The 20850-nt window shown below is 43.2% G+C and overlaps 1 protein-coding gene across 1 annotated transcript in view; it reads left to right on the forward strand.

Moving 5' to 3' along the window:
- The window catches only part of GUCY2C (guanylate cyclase 2C), a 146791-nt gene that overhangs the window by 39443 nt on the left and 86498 nt on the right, over positions 1 to 20850 (forward strand). The window contains exons 6-10 of the mRNA XM_054989132.1: positions 1110 to 1206; positions 3111 to 3225; positions 8386 to 8521; positions 10773 to 10858; positions 13113 to 13224. Coding sequence (XP_054845107.1) covers positions 1110 to 1206; positions 3111 to 3225; positions 8386 to 8521; positions 10773 to 10858; positions 13113 to 13224 — 546 coding nt within the window. The remainder of the gene's footprint in view (positions 1 to 1109; positions 1207 to 3110; positions 3226 to 8385; positions 8522 to 10772; positions 10859 to 13112; positions 13225 to 20850) is intronic.

The following is a 20850-nucleotide window of genomic DNA, read 5'->3' on the forward strand; positions in this document are numbered from 1 at the left end:
CCACTCTGCACCATAGCCCTACAATTCAGGGCTAGAAAATAACCCTTTCAAAATGGACAACATTTTGGAACGTGCTAAGCCTGTGCAAGCCCTGATGTGGATAGCCCAGGCAAGTTCGATCTTGTCAGTTCTTGGAAGCTAAGCAGGGTCAGCCTTGGTTAGTAATTGGATGGGAGACCTCCAATGAAGACCAAGTTTGCAGAGGCAGGCAATGGCAAACCCACCTTGGTTAGTCTCTTGCTATGAAAATCCCATCATGGCTCTCCATAACTTAACTATGACTTGTTGGCACTCTCTACCACCACCAAGCCTGCACAAAGGAGGTGCGTTTTATGAGAACTGTAGTGGAACCAGGCCCGACACCAAAAAGACTCCAGAATAGTTTGTAATCTGGAGCTTTGGACCATCCACATGGGGATTTTTTCCCTCACGGATGCCACAAAACCTGTTAATTTAAAAGGAATGTCCACACAAAAATGTGGTTCTTCTGAGAATGACTTGTGGGCTTCCCAGGGCTTTTCCCTTTAAACCATATTTAACCAAAGAAATCCTCTTTGATCTGGTTCAAAGAGGAAACTGTGGAATGGCTGTAGGTGGAGCATCCATTTGGATGCTCTAACCTCAACCAATTTGGGGAGGGGGTGGAGCTAAGCTCTGATTTCAAATGGCATAGGGCAACTCAGTGCAGTGCACTGTTTCCCATCCTCTTTTTTGCTTTTTAAAGAGCACTTTCCCTTTCCCAGATCAGTTATGCTGTATCCTTACAGCATGGCTATGCTGAGAAATAGAAACTGAAAGGGAAGGCATTCCAAGTCACAGGGAATCTGGAACAATCACTTTTGTGCTGCAGTTTTGAACATAAGAGGAGCGGGGGTGGGGGCAGCAGGAGCAAGTGGAGTGAAAATAGGTGTATGCAGACCCAGTTCTATCCCATTCTCACTCCACTTGTTTCTGCTGCCACAGAGGGGTGCATTTTTGTATCTCTGTGTACATGCAAGTGATGTGATCTGGCTTGCAATCTTGAGCTATACTTGCTGCTAGATTTTTGTGTGTGATCGCAAATGCCTTTTCCACTGCTTTAATGCATTATTTGCTGTTCTAAATTTCAGTGATCATCATATGTGGCACACTAGCAGACATCCAAGAAGAGTTAAAGAATGGAGATGTGGATGAGGACATAGTTATTATCCTGATAGATCTTCACAGGTAAAACAAAATGGAAATAAATTGAAATTGTAAAAAAAGGAACTCATATCCCTGCTATGTTTCTACCAGTAACTGTATCTGGAGCTAGGCATATTTTTAAAATTTTTAAACCCATGTTAAAATGCTATGGCAAGACAACCAAAATTCTGTACCAAAAAAAAAAAGATTAATTCTGTGACCTAAATACAGGGCCGGATTGAGGGGGGGCAGGGGGGTAGTCTGCCCCCGGCACCACCAGGGAGGGGGCGCCGGGAGTAGCTGCCAGCGGGTGCAGGCAGCAGCCCCCGCACCTGGCAGCCCCCCGCGCTGCCTTTCACCTGCCCCGTAGGACAGGGGGCAGCCAGCTTGCCGCGCACTCCCTGTCCTGCAGGGCAGGCAAAAGGCAGCGCGGGGGGTGCGGGGCCGCCCGCGCCATTCGCCTGCCCTGCAGGACAGGGGGCGGCCGGCCTCCCCCTGTATTGCGGGGCAGGCGAATGGCGCGGGTGGCCACGCTGCCTTTTGCCTGCCCTGCAGGGCAGGGGGTGCGTGGCAAGCCGGCTGCCCCCTGTCCTGCGGGGCAGGCGAAAGGCAGCGTGCGGGGCTGCGAGGCCACCCGCGCCATTCACCTGCGGGGAGGCGAATGGTGCGGGCAGCTTCCCAGCCCCGCACGCTGTCTCCGCCGTTCCGCCCTGCGTGATGATGTCACCGAAGTGATGTCATCACGCAGCGCGAGGAGCACACACGCGCTGTGCGTGCGTGAGGTGGTCAGCCTAGGGTTCCCCTGGGCGCGGGCAACCCTAGATCCGGCGCTGCCTAAATAAATGATGCAAATCAAGCCAATTTGCTTTTTAGTAATTGATTTCACTTCAAGATATGGAGACAGACAGAGAGCAATGCAGGTCATTGAAGTTTCACCCCTGCTTACCTCAGTTCTACCTTATTGGTTCCTGAGATACTGTCACACACTTCCACATCTATGTTTGTGGCCATCAGGGCCAGGATTTTGAATTTATAGCAAAAATGAAAATGAGATTTGTAGAATGCACACATTGCATGTAGAATACATACACTGGTATGTTTTTATGTCCTTCTCATGATCCTCGTAATCCTTTTTTAATATTTTGGGAAATGAGCAATGAGCATACATGCTCCACATTATATGATTTCATGTACATTAGGTTTTCCTAAGTCTTTTGCTATTTAGCCGAGATTTCATTATCAACAAAATGCCATCTTAATATGTAATGGAATGGCAGAATTAGGGACCTCTAGTTGGAGGAGACTTTTGAATTGCATATTGTTCTGTTGTTTGCACCAGTAGGTCACATAGGACCATTAATTCACACAGGTTCTGCTTACAAAGATTTTTGAAGATCTTTATGAGAAAAAGTGATGTGTAGACCGATGTCTGAGGTCAGATTACAGTAATATTTATGTAGATCTCAAAAAGTTTCAGATATATTTTGAAGTAATCTTTACAACAAACTTGCAAGTTGACAGTATCATGAACAGGTTAAGGCTTCTACAATCCGAAGTATCAACTGGTAAAGTATCAGGTGGTAAACTATACTATTTCAGATAGCTATCGGTGGCAAGACTGTCACCATGTCCAAATTATTGCTCTCTGAGGGCTTCGCTGTCTCAGGCATCATCTCAGCAATTCATATATTCCATCCTTGCCATTGCAGTGTTACATTTTTTATTAGCTAACTACCATTGTTACCATAAGAAAGATGTGAGGTCTAGAAAGCAAAGTAATCCAGTGAGAAGAGAACCACAATATGAAAACAAGAAGGACAAATTCTGATCGTACGAATATACCTGCTAATCAGCAGTTAGGAAAGCATCACTCTCTCTAGGCTGTATAACTTTCTGTTGCCCTTTATCTTCACTAACCTGTGGAGCATTTGTGCTTTTCTTCACAGTAATAAGTACTTTGAAAATAGCTCTTCATCCTTTTCTATGCGAAACGTCCTTGTCCTGACATTGGCACCACTGAACAGTAGCTTGGCTTCTGTGGATCCCAAAGATGTCCACTTGGTAATATTTTATAGTTATTCCTTCACTCATATCTACAGTGTTCTAACAACGTTGCCACAGATACAACAGTAATTTAAGATTGTACTTGTTCCACAAGGTGGACCTATATGAAATGGAAGCAAAAGAAAAGTTCTGTGGCAAACCCACATCTTTGTAATACGATGCAATCTATGCCACTGGTAACGTGTGTGTCTACACACATACATGCACACATTCAACTGGTCTAACTGGATGTGGTGGGATCAACTTCGCTTTAACAACCCCCAGGCCCCTCACTTACTTAGCCATAGTATAGCTGATTAGGTGTGAGAGTGACAGATTTCCCAATAAATTATAAGGTCCAGCTACTGAATGGTTAAACAAATTAAAATTTAATTTTATAAGTAAAGCACTGCCTTTAAATTAACAGAGTTACACCCAAAGGACACAAAATAGAAATAAAATCTGTGTGTAATGCCAGTCTGTGCTCTAAGTATACTGGTGTTGTCATGTCTCCATTTAAAGCAGTTACTAAATATATTTCTGAGGTAACTAAAATGCCACAACCCCGCTGATTCTTCTCAGCTTTTTCTCTTGCTGCCACTCACCTTTCAACTGTCAAAATCGAACTGTCACTTCAGACTTTGTCCATGGAATAATGGGTGCTCCAAAATTTTCCACCTGGCATAATCTTTAGCAGTATTTTTAAATAATATTTGACATTTGTAGAGGGCCACTAGCAGCCAGCAGCATATGGGTTGGGATAGGGACAATTTCTAGTGGAGAAGCAGCACATTGGTCAGTAGTGCTGCACTCTTCTTCCTGCTGTTCTCCACCCCCCAAATGCTCTCCCCCAACTACTGCCCCCCCAGGTTCTGACTGGGACACATTCTGATTCTCTGCGTGTCCTTAATCCACTTTAGCATGCTTTACAAGACAGCATGCGTGTCCTGCCTGCAAGGAAACTCTTCCACATTCCAACTGACATGCTGCACAACAGGGATTCTTTTCACCCAAACCAATCATAAAGTTAGATTTAACATGATTTGGTGGCAGGAAGGCCTACTTCATAGCCTTATATCTAATAGCCATAGGTGGTACCTATACAGACAGGGGTGGGAAAATCCATTCAACAGCGCCAGCCAGAATTAGGATATAGATTTCTAAAAATCCAGGGAAAACTTTAGGTTTCAAAAAAAAATCTGATTTTTTTTTTAAATGTGTGTGTGTATAAAGGTACTAGCAAAAAGAAAAAAAGAATGTAGGGGGCATATTGTGTTGCTGTAGCAAACAAAAATGTCCCATGAATATATGGCAGCAGTAGCCACAAGCATACCATTATTAATGGTATGCTTGGTATGTGGATGACACCCAGCTGTATTTGTTGTTGGACAGATGGCCTGGATTGGTCCCAGTTGTTCTGGAGTGTGCTTTTGAAGCTGTGGCTGGATGGTTGAGGCAAAGTCGGCTGAAATTAAATGCTGTGAAGATGGAGATCCTGTACTTGAGTCGTGGAAATGTGGATTTGGGACCCTGGCTTCCTACACTCGATGGGGCAGTGCTTACACTAGCTCTGAGAGTTAGGAGCCTGGGGGTGATCCTCAATCCCATCTTGACAATGGAGGATCAGATTACTGTGGTTGTCAGGTCTTCTTTTTGTTACCTTTGACAGACCAGGCAGCTTGCCCCTTATCTTTTGTCTCGCAACTTGACTACTGTGGTCCAAGCAATGGTCACATCTAGGCTGGACTACTGTAACACACTCTACGCTGGGCTTCCCCTGAACCTGATCTGGCGGTTACAGCTGGTGCAGAATACGGTGGTGCGGGTCATCACCGGAACGCTGATATGTGTGCATATAACACTGGTATTGCGCCAGCTGCACTGGTTGCTGGTGGAGTACTGAATCAGGTTCAAGGTTTTGGTACTAATCTATAAAGCCCTATGCAGACTGGGACCGGCGTATCTGCGGGACTGCCTCTCCCCATATGAACCCCAGAGGACTCTTCGCTTGAGCGATAAACATCTATTAAAGATCCCTGGCCTTAGGGAGGCCCACCTGGCATCGACCAGGGCTTTTTCTATCCTGGTCCCAGCCTGGTGGAACACTCTGTCCAATGAGACCAGGGCCCGGAGAGATTTGTTAGCTTTTCGCCAGGCCTGTAAGACGGAGCTGTTCCGCCAGGCATATGGTTGATGTGAGGCGGTGCCCCCTAGCCAGGGGAGTATAGCATATGCCCTCCCTTCCAGTGACACCTTCCATCTCTCACATATTTCCCTGCCAAAATGCTCTGGAGATAGCTAAAAAAGTGGTCGTCCAGATTATGTGCCGCTGTGTCTACATTTATATATATATATATATATATATATATATATATATATATGTATGTATGTATGTATGTATTTTAATCTATGGTATTTAAGGTGTTTTATGTTTTTAAATGGTATAAATTGTGAAATGTGATTTTAAACTTTGTTGTAATCCGCCCTGAGCCTGCTGAGGTGGGGAGGGCGGAATATAATTTGAATATAAATAAATAAATAAATAAATAAATAAATAAATAAATAAATAAATAAATAAATAAATAAATAAATAAAATGGTATAAGAAACTGCTGAAAGGTCCGGGAAAATCAACAGGGTCAATCTTGGAAGATCTTGCAATCCTGTCCCGCCCCATTGGTAAGAATGCTTAAAAGATAAATATGATGTACCGTCATATCTTTAATAGAACGTAGTATAGAAGGTTCTTGCAGGATCTGACGAAGTCCGTTACTGATAGGACGTTTTGGAGGTCTTTAATTCATAGGGTTGCCATAGGTCAGAGATGACTTGATGGCTCATAACACATACATACAGTATAGAAGGTAGCCCCCTTGAAACTGTGCCTTATTTAACCTTACTGAATATTATTTTCAGGAAAAATTATCAGCAGCAGTCCCTATTTTCCTGCGGGTATACTGGGTTACAAGGAGCAGGTGAGAAAAGGAAGCTTCATCTTGCTTCCTTTACATGCCTGCTTCTTCCCGTTTTCACTGTGCTGATGGGACTGCAGGGATGAGTTGACGTGTGAAGGGAAGACGGGGTAATTTCATGTTCAGTCTTTTCCTCATTTTCAGTACTTGTTCCGCTTTCCATGTTTGTCTGCGTTTTACACTTCCGAGCTAGTCATGTGATCTCAGTGTGTACACTTTTGTTTCCTCTCCCCCCTCCATTCTTCTCGGTTTTTGATTGGTCACAGCTGGTTTAACCGCACCCACCTTCCACATCCTTTATTTTGGTGATTTTAAAGTGGCAGTAACATTTCAGTGTTATTGTCGAAGGCTTTCACGGCCGGAGAACGATGGTTGTTGTGGGTTTTCCGGGCTGTATTGCCGTGGTCTTGGCATTGTAGTTCCTGACGTTTCGCCAGCAGCTGTGGCTGGCATCTTCAGAGGTGTAGCACCAAAAGACAGAGATCTCTCAGTGTCACAGTCTCAGCAGCTGTGGCTGGCATCTTCAGAGGTGTAGCACCAAAAGACAGAGATCTCTCAGTGTCACAGTCTCAGCAGCTGTGGCTGGCATCTTCAGAGGTGTAGCACCAAAAGACAGAGATCTCTCAGTGTCACAGTCTCAGCAGCTGTGGCTGGCATCTTCAGAGGTGTAGCACCAAAAGACAGAGATCTCTCAGTGTCACAGTCTCACTGTGACACTGAGAGATCTCTGTCTTTTGGTGCTACACCTCTGAAGATGCCAGCCACAGCTGCTGGCGAAACGTCAGGAACTACAATGCCAAGACCACGGCAATACAGCCCGGAAAACTCACAACAACCATTTCAGTGTTATTTTGCTACATGTGCACACTGATTTCTTTAATATCTAGTATCCCCTCACTATTTCTGTTTTGTTGCCATCCTTCTTCAGGATCTCTGCTGAGCAAATTTTCTTTCTTAAATATGGGGCAGGGGCAGGCAGGTGCCACTGCACCTGCAAACTTGCACAGTGAAGCACCGTTCGGTGCTTCACTAGGTGGGCTGAAGGTGCTTGGTGTGTGTGGGGGGGTAGGCGGGCACCAATATAAAAATATCCCGCTGTTGTGCTCCTCCGCCGTCGCTTCCCAGGTTTTATTTTTTTTAATGCAATGCAACGTTACAGCCACTACACACCCATACCATTGTCACGTGGACACGTTGGACAAATGGAGGACTGGCATTTTGAAGGGGGAGGGTTAAGGGGAAAAAAGACATGATGTGGATTTCAGAGCCCACAAAACCTACTACTGAAACAGTGCCTGATAAGAAGTATAAAATCAAATGCAGAACTTTGAATCAACTCTGTTGTTAAAGTGTAAAATGCACGGGCACAAAACCGATGCCATTGAGATTACGGCAAATGGCGATTCAAAATGTGAGTGGGAAATCAGCAAGGGAGGGTGGAAGAGGGAAGAGTGGACAGGTAAGCAGGTAGGTAGACTGCACAGCGGGTGAGGAAGTTGAGGGAAAGCCAGATCAGGCAGGTGAGAGGGAAGGAAAGTGTCAGCAGGGGAGAATGGTTGGGGGTGAGTTAGTGGAAGGGAGAGAAAATGTAGCAGAAACAGTTAGGGAAGTGCGGGCTGGCAGAGGAGAACAGTCTTTTCCCTTCTCTGGATTTTCTCACTGATCTACATCTCCGATTCTCCATTTCTTCCTTGAGTGAGGTTTAAAATATGGTCTCTGTGATTTTCTGCAATGAAAGAAACTGATTTTTCATTTTGTTTCATTCTCTAGGGATTTTTCAAATGGCCACTGGTGTGTTGGGAGGTAATTTCACATTCATAGGCAGCAAGAGTCACAATGTATCTTTCTGCTCAACCATTTTGCACCAGCAATATGTTTCATTCAAAGCCCACACATTACGCTGATTTAGACGATGCAATTCAATTGAATATAGCTTGCGGATGGATCTTAGAATTTACATTCTTGGGAGGCACAGCTGACTAGCCACAAACTGTTCTTCTCAAGCGTGCAGATGATGGACATCTACTTTCTTAAGAGCCTGTTTTATTTACAATTTCTAATTGCCCTCCAGCAGGGAACAATATCAGGGGCAATATTCTGCTGTCTTTTGTGGAAGCAAGAGTTTCACACAGCCTTCAAGAGGCTCACTGAAAGAAATGCAAACTCTCTGTCTTCTGTGAATTATTTCCTTTCCCCATTTCTTGCAGCTGGATGATTACTTCCTTGTTGGTTATGTGGATGCAGTCTTGCTCTTTGGACATACCTTAAAGAAACTTCTTCTCACACAAATAGACTTTTCTGCAGCAGATTTCATTCAGCACTTCCGGAATGTCACTTTTCCAGGTAATCAAATCTGGTTCTTTCCTATTACCAATTGAAATTTAACTCTCTAAAGGCTTTTCATCTCATTAAAGCAAAACATTCAAATTTACAGAATATTAAAATATGGATTATCCTTAAAATATTTATTTATTTTAGAAAATTGTATGCTGCATTTGCATCCAACAATCAAAACCATGTCTAAAATGCAGATAAAATATATTAACTATTTTAAAACAATTAAATAAAATATATGACCATATAAGCACACAAACAGAGGAGTAGCAGTAAGACTTAATGAGAGAGCCAAACAAAACACAAAAGTCTTCCATCGACTGGCAGGAGACAATGATAGAGGGAGACAGACATATCTCCCAGGGAAGGGAGTTCCAGAGCTTTGGTGCTGCAACTGAGAAGACCCATTCTCTGGTTGCCACCCATGTAGCCCCAGATGGCAGGGACACTTGAAGCAGGGCCTCTGAAGATGACCAGAGCAGTCACCTGTGGAAGTAGGTGATCTTTAAGGTAAGCTGGGCTCGCTCTGTATAGGGCTTTTAAGGCCAATGCCTGTACCTTAAATTGGGTCCAGAACCAAATCAGGAGCCTGTGTAAGAGAAACAAGACTAGAGTTATATGGTCCCTATGACCCACTCCAGTCAATGTTCTGACTAGAGCATTTTGTACCAACTGTAGCTTTTGGACACTCTTCAAGGGCAGCCCCACAGAGACCACTGTGCAGTAGAGTAATCTAGATGTTACCAGGGAATGCACCATCGTGGCAAGAACTTTTCCACCTAGGATGGGCTGCAGCTGGCTCACCAGCTGCCTCCTGTTTATTCAGCAGGAGGTCCAGGTCCAGCAGCACCCCCAAGCTATAATCTGCTCCCTTAGGGGGAGTACAAACCTTTCCAGAACAGGAACATCACAATTCCTGGGTCAATTCCCCTAGGAGTAGCACCTCTCTTTTGTCAGGATTAAGTTTCAGCTTGTTAGCTCTCATCCAGACCAAAACTGCCTCTCTAGGCATTAGTTCAATTTCCACAGCCTCCCTGGGATCAGCTGGAAGCACATAGTAAAGATGAGTGTCATTTGCATGTTGGTAGCAACTTAGAGCAAATCTTCAGACTACCTCTCTCAGTGGCTTCATGTAAATGTTGAAAAGCTTGAGGGACAAGATGGAACTTTGCTGGACCTTGTAGGCCAGAGCCCAAGGACCCAAACAGCAATCCTTATACTACATTCTGAAACTTGCCCTCGAAGTAGGACTGAAACCACTGCAGAAAGGCAGTCCAGAAGAATGCCATTGTCAATGGTATCAAAAGCAGTTAAAAAGTCCAGGAGAATCAACAGATTCAGTCTTGGAAGATCTTGCAATCCTGCCCCCCATCCTACCCCCACCTCAAGCAAAAGGCAAAGCTGGAGCTTTGTATGTATTCTTGATTGGTCAGGATGCTAAAAGATCTGGGACCATCATACCTGAAGGACCACCTCTCCTGATATTATCCCCCACGATGTCTGCGCTCTTCAACTTGCGGCTTACTTGTAGTGCCTGGCCCCCGAGTGGTTTGTGTCTCTTCTGCCAGGTTGAGGGCTTTCTTTGTGGTGGCCTCCTCGTGGTAGAATGCTCTTTCTGATGACATGTGTGACCTGTGGGACCTTTCTAGGTTCCACAGGGCATGCAAGGCAAAACTGTTCCAGCAGGCCTTTAACTAGCCATGATGTAGTATTGGAATTGCCACCTGGTTGTTTACCTTTGGGTTGTCCCAGTCACTGGGATTACACTGTTTTATTGGTTGTGGGACCTCTCTCAGTTTTGTTGATATATTTTTTAGTCTTTTTAATATATATTTACTGTGGATTTTAATGTAAACTGCTTTGGGCCTCGTTTCAAGGGAGAATAAGTAAATAAAATATGATATATCTTCACATGTTGTAGCATAGGGGTTAAATGGTTGGGATGAGAATCATCAAGCTGCTGGTTTGAATTCCACTACCACCATGAACTCAGCAGGTGGCGCTAGGTAAGTCACTCCTCTCAGTCCCATCTTCCCAGCTATATCATGGGGATAATAATACACTGACTTTGTTCACCACTCTGAGTGGGGCACTAGTCTGTCTAGAAGAGCAGAATATAAGTGCAGTTATTATTATATTTAATAGAAGGTGGTATGGAAGGTAGCCCCCAAGAAACTGTGCCTTTCCTCATTATTTTATCCTTATTACTGAATGTTATTTTCAGGAAAAAAGATCAGTGACCGTCTCTCTTTTCCTGCAGGTATACTGGATCGTGTAATCCTGGATGAATCAGGGGATATTGATGTCAATTTAACCCTTATGTATACATCTGTGGATGACAATGAAGTAAGCACAGTCATAAGGAAGTTGTTCCATGATGAGACATGTCAGAGAAGGGTGGGGGATGGCACTTAAATTAATATATGAGATGCAGAAAATGTCAATGCTAAAATGCGGCAAGAAAACAAGAGACAAAGGTGAAGCAGTAAACAAAGAAAGTATCCTCTGTCAATCCTGTTCTTTGCCAAGGGGGTCGTGTGGTTAGTGGATCGGCCAAGCAGCATTGTCTGATGGAGTGTTTGTGTTGCGAGGAGAATTTGTTGTAACAGTAATTGTATGGCCTTTTCTGCATGGGCAACTTGCTTCTCTCTTTTTGGATGCTTGCTTTTCAAGGCTCATTTTCAGATTCATTTTGGCCACCTATCTTTTTGCATGCCACTTTTAATCCTGACGTGGGTGCTGTCTTTTTTTGCCCACATTGCCATGAAATAAAAAAAAAAATTATGTGGTGAAGTGTGTGGATGTCATCATTGACGTCACTGTTGGCATCACTGGTGCCATTACACCACCACCACACCTTTAAAACAATTTTTGCATATGCTCAATCATGTTATTACATTATGACATTATGACAACTGGAAGTGCCTATCACTCAATTGTTAGCAGTGGAAAAGAAAACCAAAAAAAAATGAAAGCAAAAGGAAACACAACATGGTGTGTGTGCAGTGTTGGCGGAGGAGGAAAAAATGAAAGAAAATTCTGCATGAATGAAAAAGCCAACTCAAAAGTGCATCAAGAAAAACATTAGGAATAAGTGCACACAGAAAATTCAGAGAACCCATGAAAACACTGCATCTGGGAGTTAAGCATACGGAATTCGGAAGAAAGCCTGAAGTAGTATGGGGCCAGAACCAGTAAAAATTGCCCATGCAGAAAAGATCTATCTCCTGTTGAAGATGCAAGTAAACTATGGTTCCTGCCTGAAAACGCTGTTCCAGGTCTTTTGGTGCGGTGAAGGTGACTTACTGGTGTCAGTGACAGCTATTGGATGATGTCCATGTTGTCATGGGACAAATACCTTTCCTGACTACTCACAGCATTTTAAATTAGTATGGCATTCCAAAAATCATTCCTCATGTTTTAACCAAAAAACTCCCAAACTTTTGGACAGATTTCTTCTGTCTATAGCAAGTATGTATATTTATTTTCAAAATAAACTATCCCTGCTTTTGCTAGGCTAATCCTGTCCCTGTCATTTTGTAGTCTCCAAATGGGATATCACTGTGCATAGTGACAAACTATGAAAGCAAGATACTACAGAAGAAGGACATCTGCATAAGAAATAAATGCATATATTAAAAAGTAAACCCTCATGCGTTAATTGATGAATATATTTTAGAATCGAAAGAGTCCAGTAGCACCTTTAAGACTAACCAACTTCAAAGAATTAATATCTTCACTATTGGCAGCAGCTGATAATGCCATAGCATCAAGATGGAAATCGCATTTTCCTCCAAGTTTAGATACATGGTACCTTAAGGTTTGGGAGCAACTTACTATGGAAAAAATTACAGAGAGAATACAAACATCTGCAGACCCTCTTAAACCAACACATTTCTATGAGAAATGGTACCCTTTTTTGGACTTTCTTTCTAGGAATGATTTTTAGTTACTAAATTACCTTATTATAATATCATTAATCCAGAAATTTGAACTTCTGTATTTAAGCTTAATATAGACATGGTTTTACTAATTGGCATAACTACTTCGGAACTAGATAGCTCTAATAGGACTGGATTTTACCTATTACTTAAAATATTGTTATGAAAATCTTATGACAATATCGCACTTTGTAATTGTTGAATGTTGTTGTTGTTTTAAAAAATTATTAATAAAAGTTTTTTTAAAAAAAGACTAACCAACATTACTGTAGCATAAGCTTTCGAGAATCACAGTTCTCATTGTCAGACGCATCTGACGAAGAGAACTGTGATTCTCGAAAGCTTATGCTACAGTAAAGTTGCTTAATCTTAAAGGTGCTACTGGACTGTTTTCGATTTTGCTACTACAGACTGACATGGCTAACTCCTCTGGATATTTTAGAATGTTACAGAGCGTCAGGGTCTGTACACTTTCTTTTGGCAAGGATAACAAAACCAGAGATAATATGGTAGAGAAAGAGTGGATGCAAGATTAAGTTAAGAAAAGTATTGGGAAAGTGCCCAAGGTGATTAGTCTTCATTTTATCATTACTCAATATAGTTATCCAGTGGAAAAGAGCCTGGAATGAATTTGACTTTCCACTGCTTTCTCATTCTAGTATAAGACCCTCCTTCAGTTTGACACGCATTTGAATAAGACAACGGCAAAAACAGAGAAGCCATCTTTCAGCTGGAGAAAACACACTCTGCCTAATGATATTCCTAGCCGCGGTGAGACAATATGTTTCTTGAGATCTGATTGTATCGGGTTATACCATGCTGCCCCCTCTCCTTATTCAAAAGTATACAGAATGGTTAAAGTGCTTCATAGGTTCCAACTGTCCCTGTTTACCATGTCCAGTCCTTAGTTCTTGCTACCTGTCCCTGGTAAATTACTGTTATTTTGACCCTGGGATGCCTTATACATTTTGATAGCATAAATTACTACTGTTGTCATTCTTTAGGGTTCAGTTCCTTCCCTAAGTTCCCAGAGGGTAAATTTCTGAATGGGGAATGGATGAATTTTACCTCTAGCACAGATTCATGTAAATAAATGCTAAGGCATCATGCTGCGGATAGCCCTCCATTTTGCGTGCTGCAGATGCTGTTATAAATTTTGAAACTTTGATAACTATATTTGAGGACAGGTATGTTTTTTTAGTATTATTTATTTATATAAAAATTCCTCTGCTGTCTTTTCAAAAAATCTGCTTGATGCAGCTTATAAAGTAAAACATGAGAAAAAAATAGAGTAGCATAAAATCATTAATAGTCAACAAATCATTAAAATCCAGAATTAAAAATTCAGCGTATAAAAATAACAAATCATTGAGTAGCTTAAAATAAATCTTGTATATCAGTTCTTAGGCTAGAAGCAGATGTAAAAACGATCTAAATGATTGATCACTTAATTAAAATCCCAGGTAAAAAGGAATGTTTTGGTCTAGTATCTACAAGAGAGTAAGATAGATGCCAGATGATCCTGAAGAGGAAGGACATTCCATAGGCAAAGTGCCATCTCTGAAAAATCCCTGCCTCTGGTCACCATTTATCTTACCTCTGTAGGCAGGGGAACAGAGAGCTGAGCTTGGGAGGAGGTTCTTAGCAGGTGGGCTGGACAGTATGGGAGGAAGTAGACAGTATGGGAGGAAGTGGTTCTTCAAGACTCCTGTCGGGGCTTAAGAAGTAGCACTCTGAATTGTACCTGGAAACAAATGGTCAGCCAGTGCAACTTTTCAGTACATGGGCATATCTTGATTCTAAATATCAAACAACTTACTGGCTTTTAAAACAGTCCAAGGCTGACTATTGGATATAGATATTTCACATATAGCAGGCAGAGAAGAGCCTTCAGTAAAGGATGAGTCTGTGGGGCTTTTGTGGTTATCCTTAGGACTGTTACAAGCATATTTTTATTTTATTTATTGAGTTTAGATATCGTGCTGTGATGTTGCTAACCAACTATAACAATGATGAAGCTGGTTATGATGAGGTGCCATAGTTTTCCTCTGGAAATAATTTCACAAGTGTTCCCATCCTCCATTATCAATACCTTTGTGCAGTTTGCTTGCTATTATTTCACAGTATACTGACTTACTAATTTACACCAAGCCATTTCACTGTGAAACCTATGAGAGCGATTTTGCGGGCAAAATCTTGTCCCTCTGCCACGCCTTACCAGCCACGGTTGACACAGTCAGGGAACTGGAGGCCCCTTGGCCGTTTTCTGGATCTATATCAGATCATTTCAGTCTGCTCTCCAAGGACAAGATCAACAGTGTCCTGCGGGGGGTGGTGCCCACCGCCTGTTCATTGGACCTTTGCCCGTCATGGCTGGTGAAAGCCAGCGCTAACAGGCTGTGAGGTTCCTTGGAGGCCATTGTCAATCTCTCCTTGAGCTCTGGGGTTTTTCCTGGAGTGTTGAAGGAAGCAGTAGTTTGGCCCTTCCTAAAGAAACCATCTTTGGACTCCACCAACCCGTCCAATTACCACTCAGTTTCAAACCTCCCATTTCTGCATAAGGTGATTGAACAGGCGGTGGCAGAACAACTGCAAGTATTCCTGAAGGCCTCCTCTGTCTTGGATCCATTCTAGTCCGACTTCTGTCCTGGCCATGGAGCGGAGATGGCACTGGTTGCCCTCACAGATGATCTCCACAGACACCTGAACCAAGGCAGGTTGGTGCTGCTAGTGTTGTTAGATCTCATGGCAGCATTTGATACAGTTGACTATGATCTGTTGGCCCACCATCTTGCCAATGTGGGGATCCGCAGGACAGCTTTACAGTGGCTGATCTCCTTCCTCCATGGTTGGGGACAGAGGGTGGTGCTTGAGGAGGAGATATTGCCTTGTTCCCCTTTGGTGTGTGGTGTACCCCAAGGGATGATATTCTCCTTGATGTTATTTAACATCTATATGCACCCCCTTGGCCAGCTGATGCCGAGTTTTGGATTGGGTTGTCACCAGCATGCTGATGACACCCAACTGTATTTGTTGATGGATGGATGGCCAGATGCTACCCCAGATAATTTGGCCAGGGCCTTAGAGGCCATTACTGGTTGGTTAAAGCAGAGCTCACTGAAATTGAATCCTACTAAGATGGAGGTCCTGCACCTGGGCTGCGGGATGTCAGGTCTTGGGATCCAGCTTCCAGTACTTGATGGGGCGCCGCTTGCACCTGTGATGGTGGTGAGAAGCTCAGGTGTGGTTTTGGATGCCTCCTTATCGATGGAGGCCCAGGTCACAGCGGTTGCCAGATTGGTGTTTTCCCAACTTCGCCAGGTCAGGCAACTCTCTCCCTACCTCTTAACCTGCATCCTAGCTGCAATGACCCATGCAATGGTCACCACCAGGTTGGACTACTGCAAATCGCTTTATGTTGGGCTCCCCTTGGTTCTGCTCTGGAAGCTGCAACTGGTCTAGAATGCAGCAGCGCATGTTCTGACCGGGACTCTGTTCCGGTCTCATATAGCAGCAGTGCCAGCAGCACTGGCTCCCAGTGGAATTCTGGATCATGTTCAAGGTTCTGGTCTTAACCTTTAAAGCTCTTAATGGACCGGGACCAGAATATTTCTGGGACTGCCTCTCACCCTATGTTCCCCGAAGGACTCTCCGTTCAGCAGATAAACATCTTCTGGTGGTCCCTAGTCCCAAAGAGGCTCGCCTTGCTTCAACTAAGGACCTTCTCAGTCCTGGCCCCCACCTGGTGGAACTTTCTGTCTATGGAGACCTGGGCCCAGCAGGAATTGTTATCCTTCCACCGGGCCTGCAAGACGGAGATGTTCTGCCAGGCATATGGTGGTTGAGGCAGGCGGGCCGTGGAAACGGCCTCCTGCCACGGGGAGGGGGTTACCTTCCCCCATTTTGCTAACATCTAGCAGTTAGCCACCTGGCCCCATGGTTTGTTGTTATTGCTGGGTTGTGTAATATGCGTGTCACTGCCACTATCTTTTAGAAATTGCTGTTTTTAGTTGGTTTTAAACTAAATTGTTATGCTGTTTTTTATTGGTTGTACTCCACTCTGAGCCTGCTTGCAGGGACAGTTGTCTAGAAATATAATACATAAATAAATAAAATTCCTTACAGTCCTAAGCAGAGTTACACCCTAAATCCACTGGAGTGGGCTTAGGAGGGTGTAACTCTGCTTAGAATGGCATCACTATCCTCCCAGGATGAGAAAGCCGAATGAGTGGTTATTAGTATAGAAACACTTTGTGGTTGAATTATGAAGCATTGATATTTGTATTCAAGAAAACATTTGGATTTTAGAATGGTCACATGACCAAATACTCACCTCTAGCAAAAGAAGCAGCTATTTAGGTTGTAAATGAAAGCTGAGATTCTCAAGATAAGATGTCCTGATTTCTCCAATGTCAGTGCCACACAGTCCCTGGCAATACAGTTTTCAAACTACTTGCAAACTATGTAGAATGTAGTTCTCAAACTACATTCACTCAGTGTATTTTTAATAAAGTTTTAGAAGTGTTTTACAGCCTTAGCTACCTGTATTTCTGTTTGTTTTATGAGTCCTACCATGCTGTCTGATCAAACCAGAAAATAGCTTTACAGATTCTAAGTGCAAATGACAACACAGAATCTCTCCTAAAAATCTAGTTTAAGACTAATTTTGACAGTTCAGTGAAATTATAACCAATAAGAAAAAGCAGTAATCAAATTCAAACTGAATGTTAAAGAAAATTGGAGGTGGTGATCTCTAGCTCCCAATAGATATCTATATGTTTTGAAGTGACTGTCCTGGATATCTATGGTGAACATACTTTCTTTTCTCTGTGCCTGCTTTCCCCTGTTACCTGCTTTCCTATACCAATGCCCTGCCATTCAAAAACATCTTTAAAAATCTCTTTTCACTTACTCAATGCATAGTCCTATTCTCCAGCACCAGCATTTTTTTAAAGGAGTGGCCAGACTTCCCCCTGCACATCTTCCCTTCTCCTTTGCTATGTTTTTTATAATTATCACGCTACTGATGCTAAATTGGGGTTAGCATCAAAATAGAGGTGAATGGCAGGAGCAGTCCTGTTACTCCACAGAAATAATTGTCTATATACAGGATAGCTGTATGCATAGCATGCTCCTCACTTGGGTAAAACTAGCTATTTTCTTCCTTTCCTATGTTAAATGAGAAACTGTATGACTGCCAATGCACCACGAGATACGCCTCTTTTGTTAAAGTAAGGAAAGCTGTATATCATACCCTTGGTAGAAGAGAGACCCCTCAGACAGCCATCTAGTTCTAGGAGAGAAATATGGAAGGTGATGATGAAGCAGGAGCTGCTTTCTCTCGGCAGGAAGGCTAATAAGAGGCACAGTCTCTGTTGCCTGTGAACTCAGAAGCTTTGAAGAAGGAAGAGGAGGAACATTTCCATAGCACCTTGGCTTGTTGGAAGTGCTTCACATAAATTCTCTTAAAGGATCTTTTCTACAACCTTGTCAAATAGATCCATATTATTATCATCATGTTAAGAATGGGAGGTTGAGAATGAGAAAGGTATGATGCTTTAAGAGATTCATATTGCCATGAATCAGAGCCTGGCTTTGGCTGTGGTTCATGCCGTAAACCGTTCCACACTGGAAAGCTTCATATTGTGTTAATGTCTGATGCACAGAATTCCTGATTCATAGCTTAGTCCAGGCCTGCATCAGGGGTTAGCATCATTGGGCAGCAGTTGGGCTCCTAAAGTCAAGGAAAGCCTACTACTGTCCCCTGACTGTCAGAGGATGGGACCCCAGAACTAACCTCTGAATAAGACTATTTCCACACAGGTTATAAAGCTCTTTCCACACAGGTTATTTGCCCCAGGTTCAATGCTGTTGGGAAATGGGATTGTTTTCCTGCTTCCCCACAATATTGTGGTACATTCATGCAGCTCCTGAGGTTTCCCCAACTCATCTCTCAGATCTTTCCCAAATCTACTTTGCTGCAGTTTTCGGGAACTATTGCAGCAAATTGAGGTGACCTGCTACAAGATAAGCCCAAATAAAACAACAACAGAACGCTGCTGGTAGTCTCATACAGTTTCCAGCTCAAACCAGTTCAACACATCATTAATCATTTACAACCTATGCTGGACAATGAAACTGCTCTTTCACAGGCATTAGGATAGAAACCTTTTCTTGCCCGTGGATAGCCCCCTCACTCACAATAATGCCTTTCCCAACATGGACACGAACTCTGGGACCAGGGCCTGCAATATACCAAGATGCCAGTTCTGTCTCCGTATTCACTCCAACTACACAATCACTTGACCTTACAACTCTTTACTTTAAAACGTTTCAGTCTTTGAACAGAGATTAAGTCCGTTAGGGGAGATAGTGCTCTTTACTCTCTTTCACTCTCATAGGGTTGTACTCATTGCCTCTTTGGCTCCCTTCTGGTTAAAATCTGTTTCTGAAGCTTGGGTATGAAGATCCTATGCCAATTAAATGACTCCAAAGGTTGCTGCAGAGATATTAGCCGCCCCTCTGGGAGGGGATCTTCAAAGCAGATGGAGAATCCTTGATTCAGAACCCCCCCCCCCTGCCGAGATCACACCCTCTTAGGGCTATCGAGCGTCCTTGCCCAATTTCTACCTGAAATTGGGGGGCTATGGGTGATCAAAGTACCCTCCTAGCCCAAAAACAGCAACCTGGATGGCTCAGCTCCCTGAGACACTTCATATCCCCATGATCCCCAGCCGGAAGTCTCCACTTGACCTTGCAACACAAGTTATACCATCTCAGACACATTCACTTGTTCATCTTCCAATGTTATATATGCCCTCAAGTGTCAGCAATGCCCTAACTCTCTATATTGGATAAACAGACCAGTCCCTTTGCAAAAGAATGAATGGACATAAATAGGATATTTAAAAAAATCACAACATTCAAAAACCAGTGGGAGAACATTTTAATCTTCCAGGACATTCCATCACTGACTTAAGAATAGCAGTTCTTAAGCAGGGAAACTTCAGAGGAAAATGGCCTTGGAAATCTAGTGGGTCTTTAAGGTGCTATTGGATCCCAGATCTTGCTCTTCAACTGCAGACTAGCACAGCTACCCACCTGAAACACAGACTGTTATAACAATATTCCTGGTTTTAAGAAAAATGAAAAAGCCCTCATGGCATGGGGAATGGCAGCTGCTGGGGTATGGAAACAGCAAGAAAGCCTGCCGTGTGTGAAGCCCCATTGCTGCTACTCTGAATTGGCAGCCATAGCAGCCTTGGGCAAATTATACAATCCAGTCCTCATGTGCAAAACACCTCATACATGAAAGAATGGGAATTCCACTGCTTCTTTCTGGGTGCTTTTGTCAAACAGAAATGGGAGATCATGCTAGGAGGTTCCTGCATCATCATGAGGCCTTTGTGAGAATCTCCAATTTCCTTTGTCTTCCTTTATTTATGTACTTCATTTATACTTTGTTTCTCTCTCTCATGGGCCCCTCAAATGGCTTACATGGCTCTCTGTTCATCCTCACAACAACCCTGTGAGGTTGGAAAGGCTGACAGTGTGTGATTGGCCAGAGCAGTGTGTGATTCACCCAGCAAGCTTCCATAGCAGAGTGGAGATTTGAACCAGGAGTTTCCCAGATCCTAATTCAACTCTCTGGCCACTACAGTTCTCTCTCTCTCTCCCTCCCTCTCTCTCCCTCTCTCTGGTGGTGCTTGAAAGAGTCATTGTCTTCTTTTTCCCTGGGCCCCCTTTCTTGTTGCAAAAGGATAATTGGTCCAGCTGCCTCTGTGATATCACTCTCTGCCTTTTGGCCGCCTTGTTGGCAATTCCCATCTTTCTCCTGCAGGAGGAAAGTGTGTGAGTGTAAACATGAATGCATGAAAACAGACAAAGAAGGCTATTTTCCCTCCCTCCCCACCAGTAGCCCTGGATCTAGTACTGGCTTAAACCTGGTGTACTTTAGCGGCTAAGAGACTAAGCCACCGTTCCTGTTTTGGCTAGCAATAGCTTTCCAAAGTCTCATGAAATCATAAAGTTTATATCAAAGGAATGCCTTTAATTGCCAGATTTAGGTTGAACTAAATTAGGAGACCTTCGAAGAAGAGTCACTGTGAAGAAGCAGGGAAGGGCATACCACTTCTGTGAATCTCGTGCCCTGAAAACCCTGGTAAGGTTTGCCATAAGTCAGCTATGACTTGACAGCACTTCCCGTTATCATATTACCCTGATGTCCATTTCAAATGATTGTAGAAAAGTTTCCCTATGCTTTTATGGGTGGAGAAAAAAATGCTGCAGAACCTAATGTTGTAAAACCCTGCTGAAGCTGTACCTTCAGCAGGGTTTCAGTCTGCCAATTTAAAAATATTTTCCTTTTAAATTTAAATTAAATATTTCTTTTTCAGA

Source organism: Eublepharis macularius, chromosome 9 (genome assembly GCF_028583425.1).
Source record: "Eublepharis macularius isolate TG4126 chromosome 9, MPM_Emac_v1.0, whole genome shotgun sequence".
Taxonomy (NCBI): domain Eukaryota; kingdom Metazoa; phylum Chordata; class Lepidosauria; order Squamata; family Eublepharidae; genus Eublepharis; species Eublepharis macularius.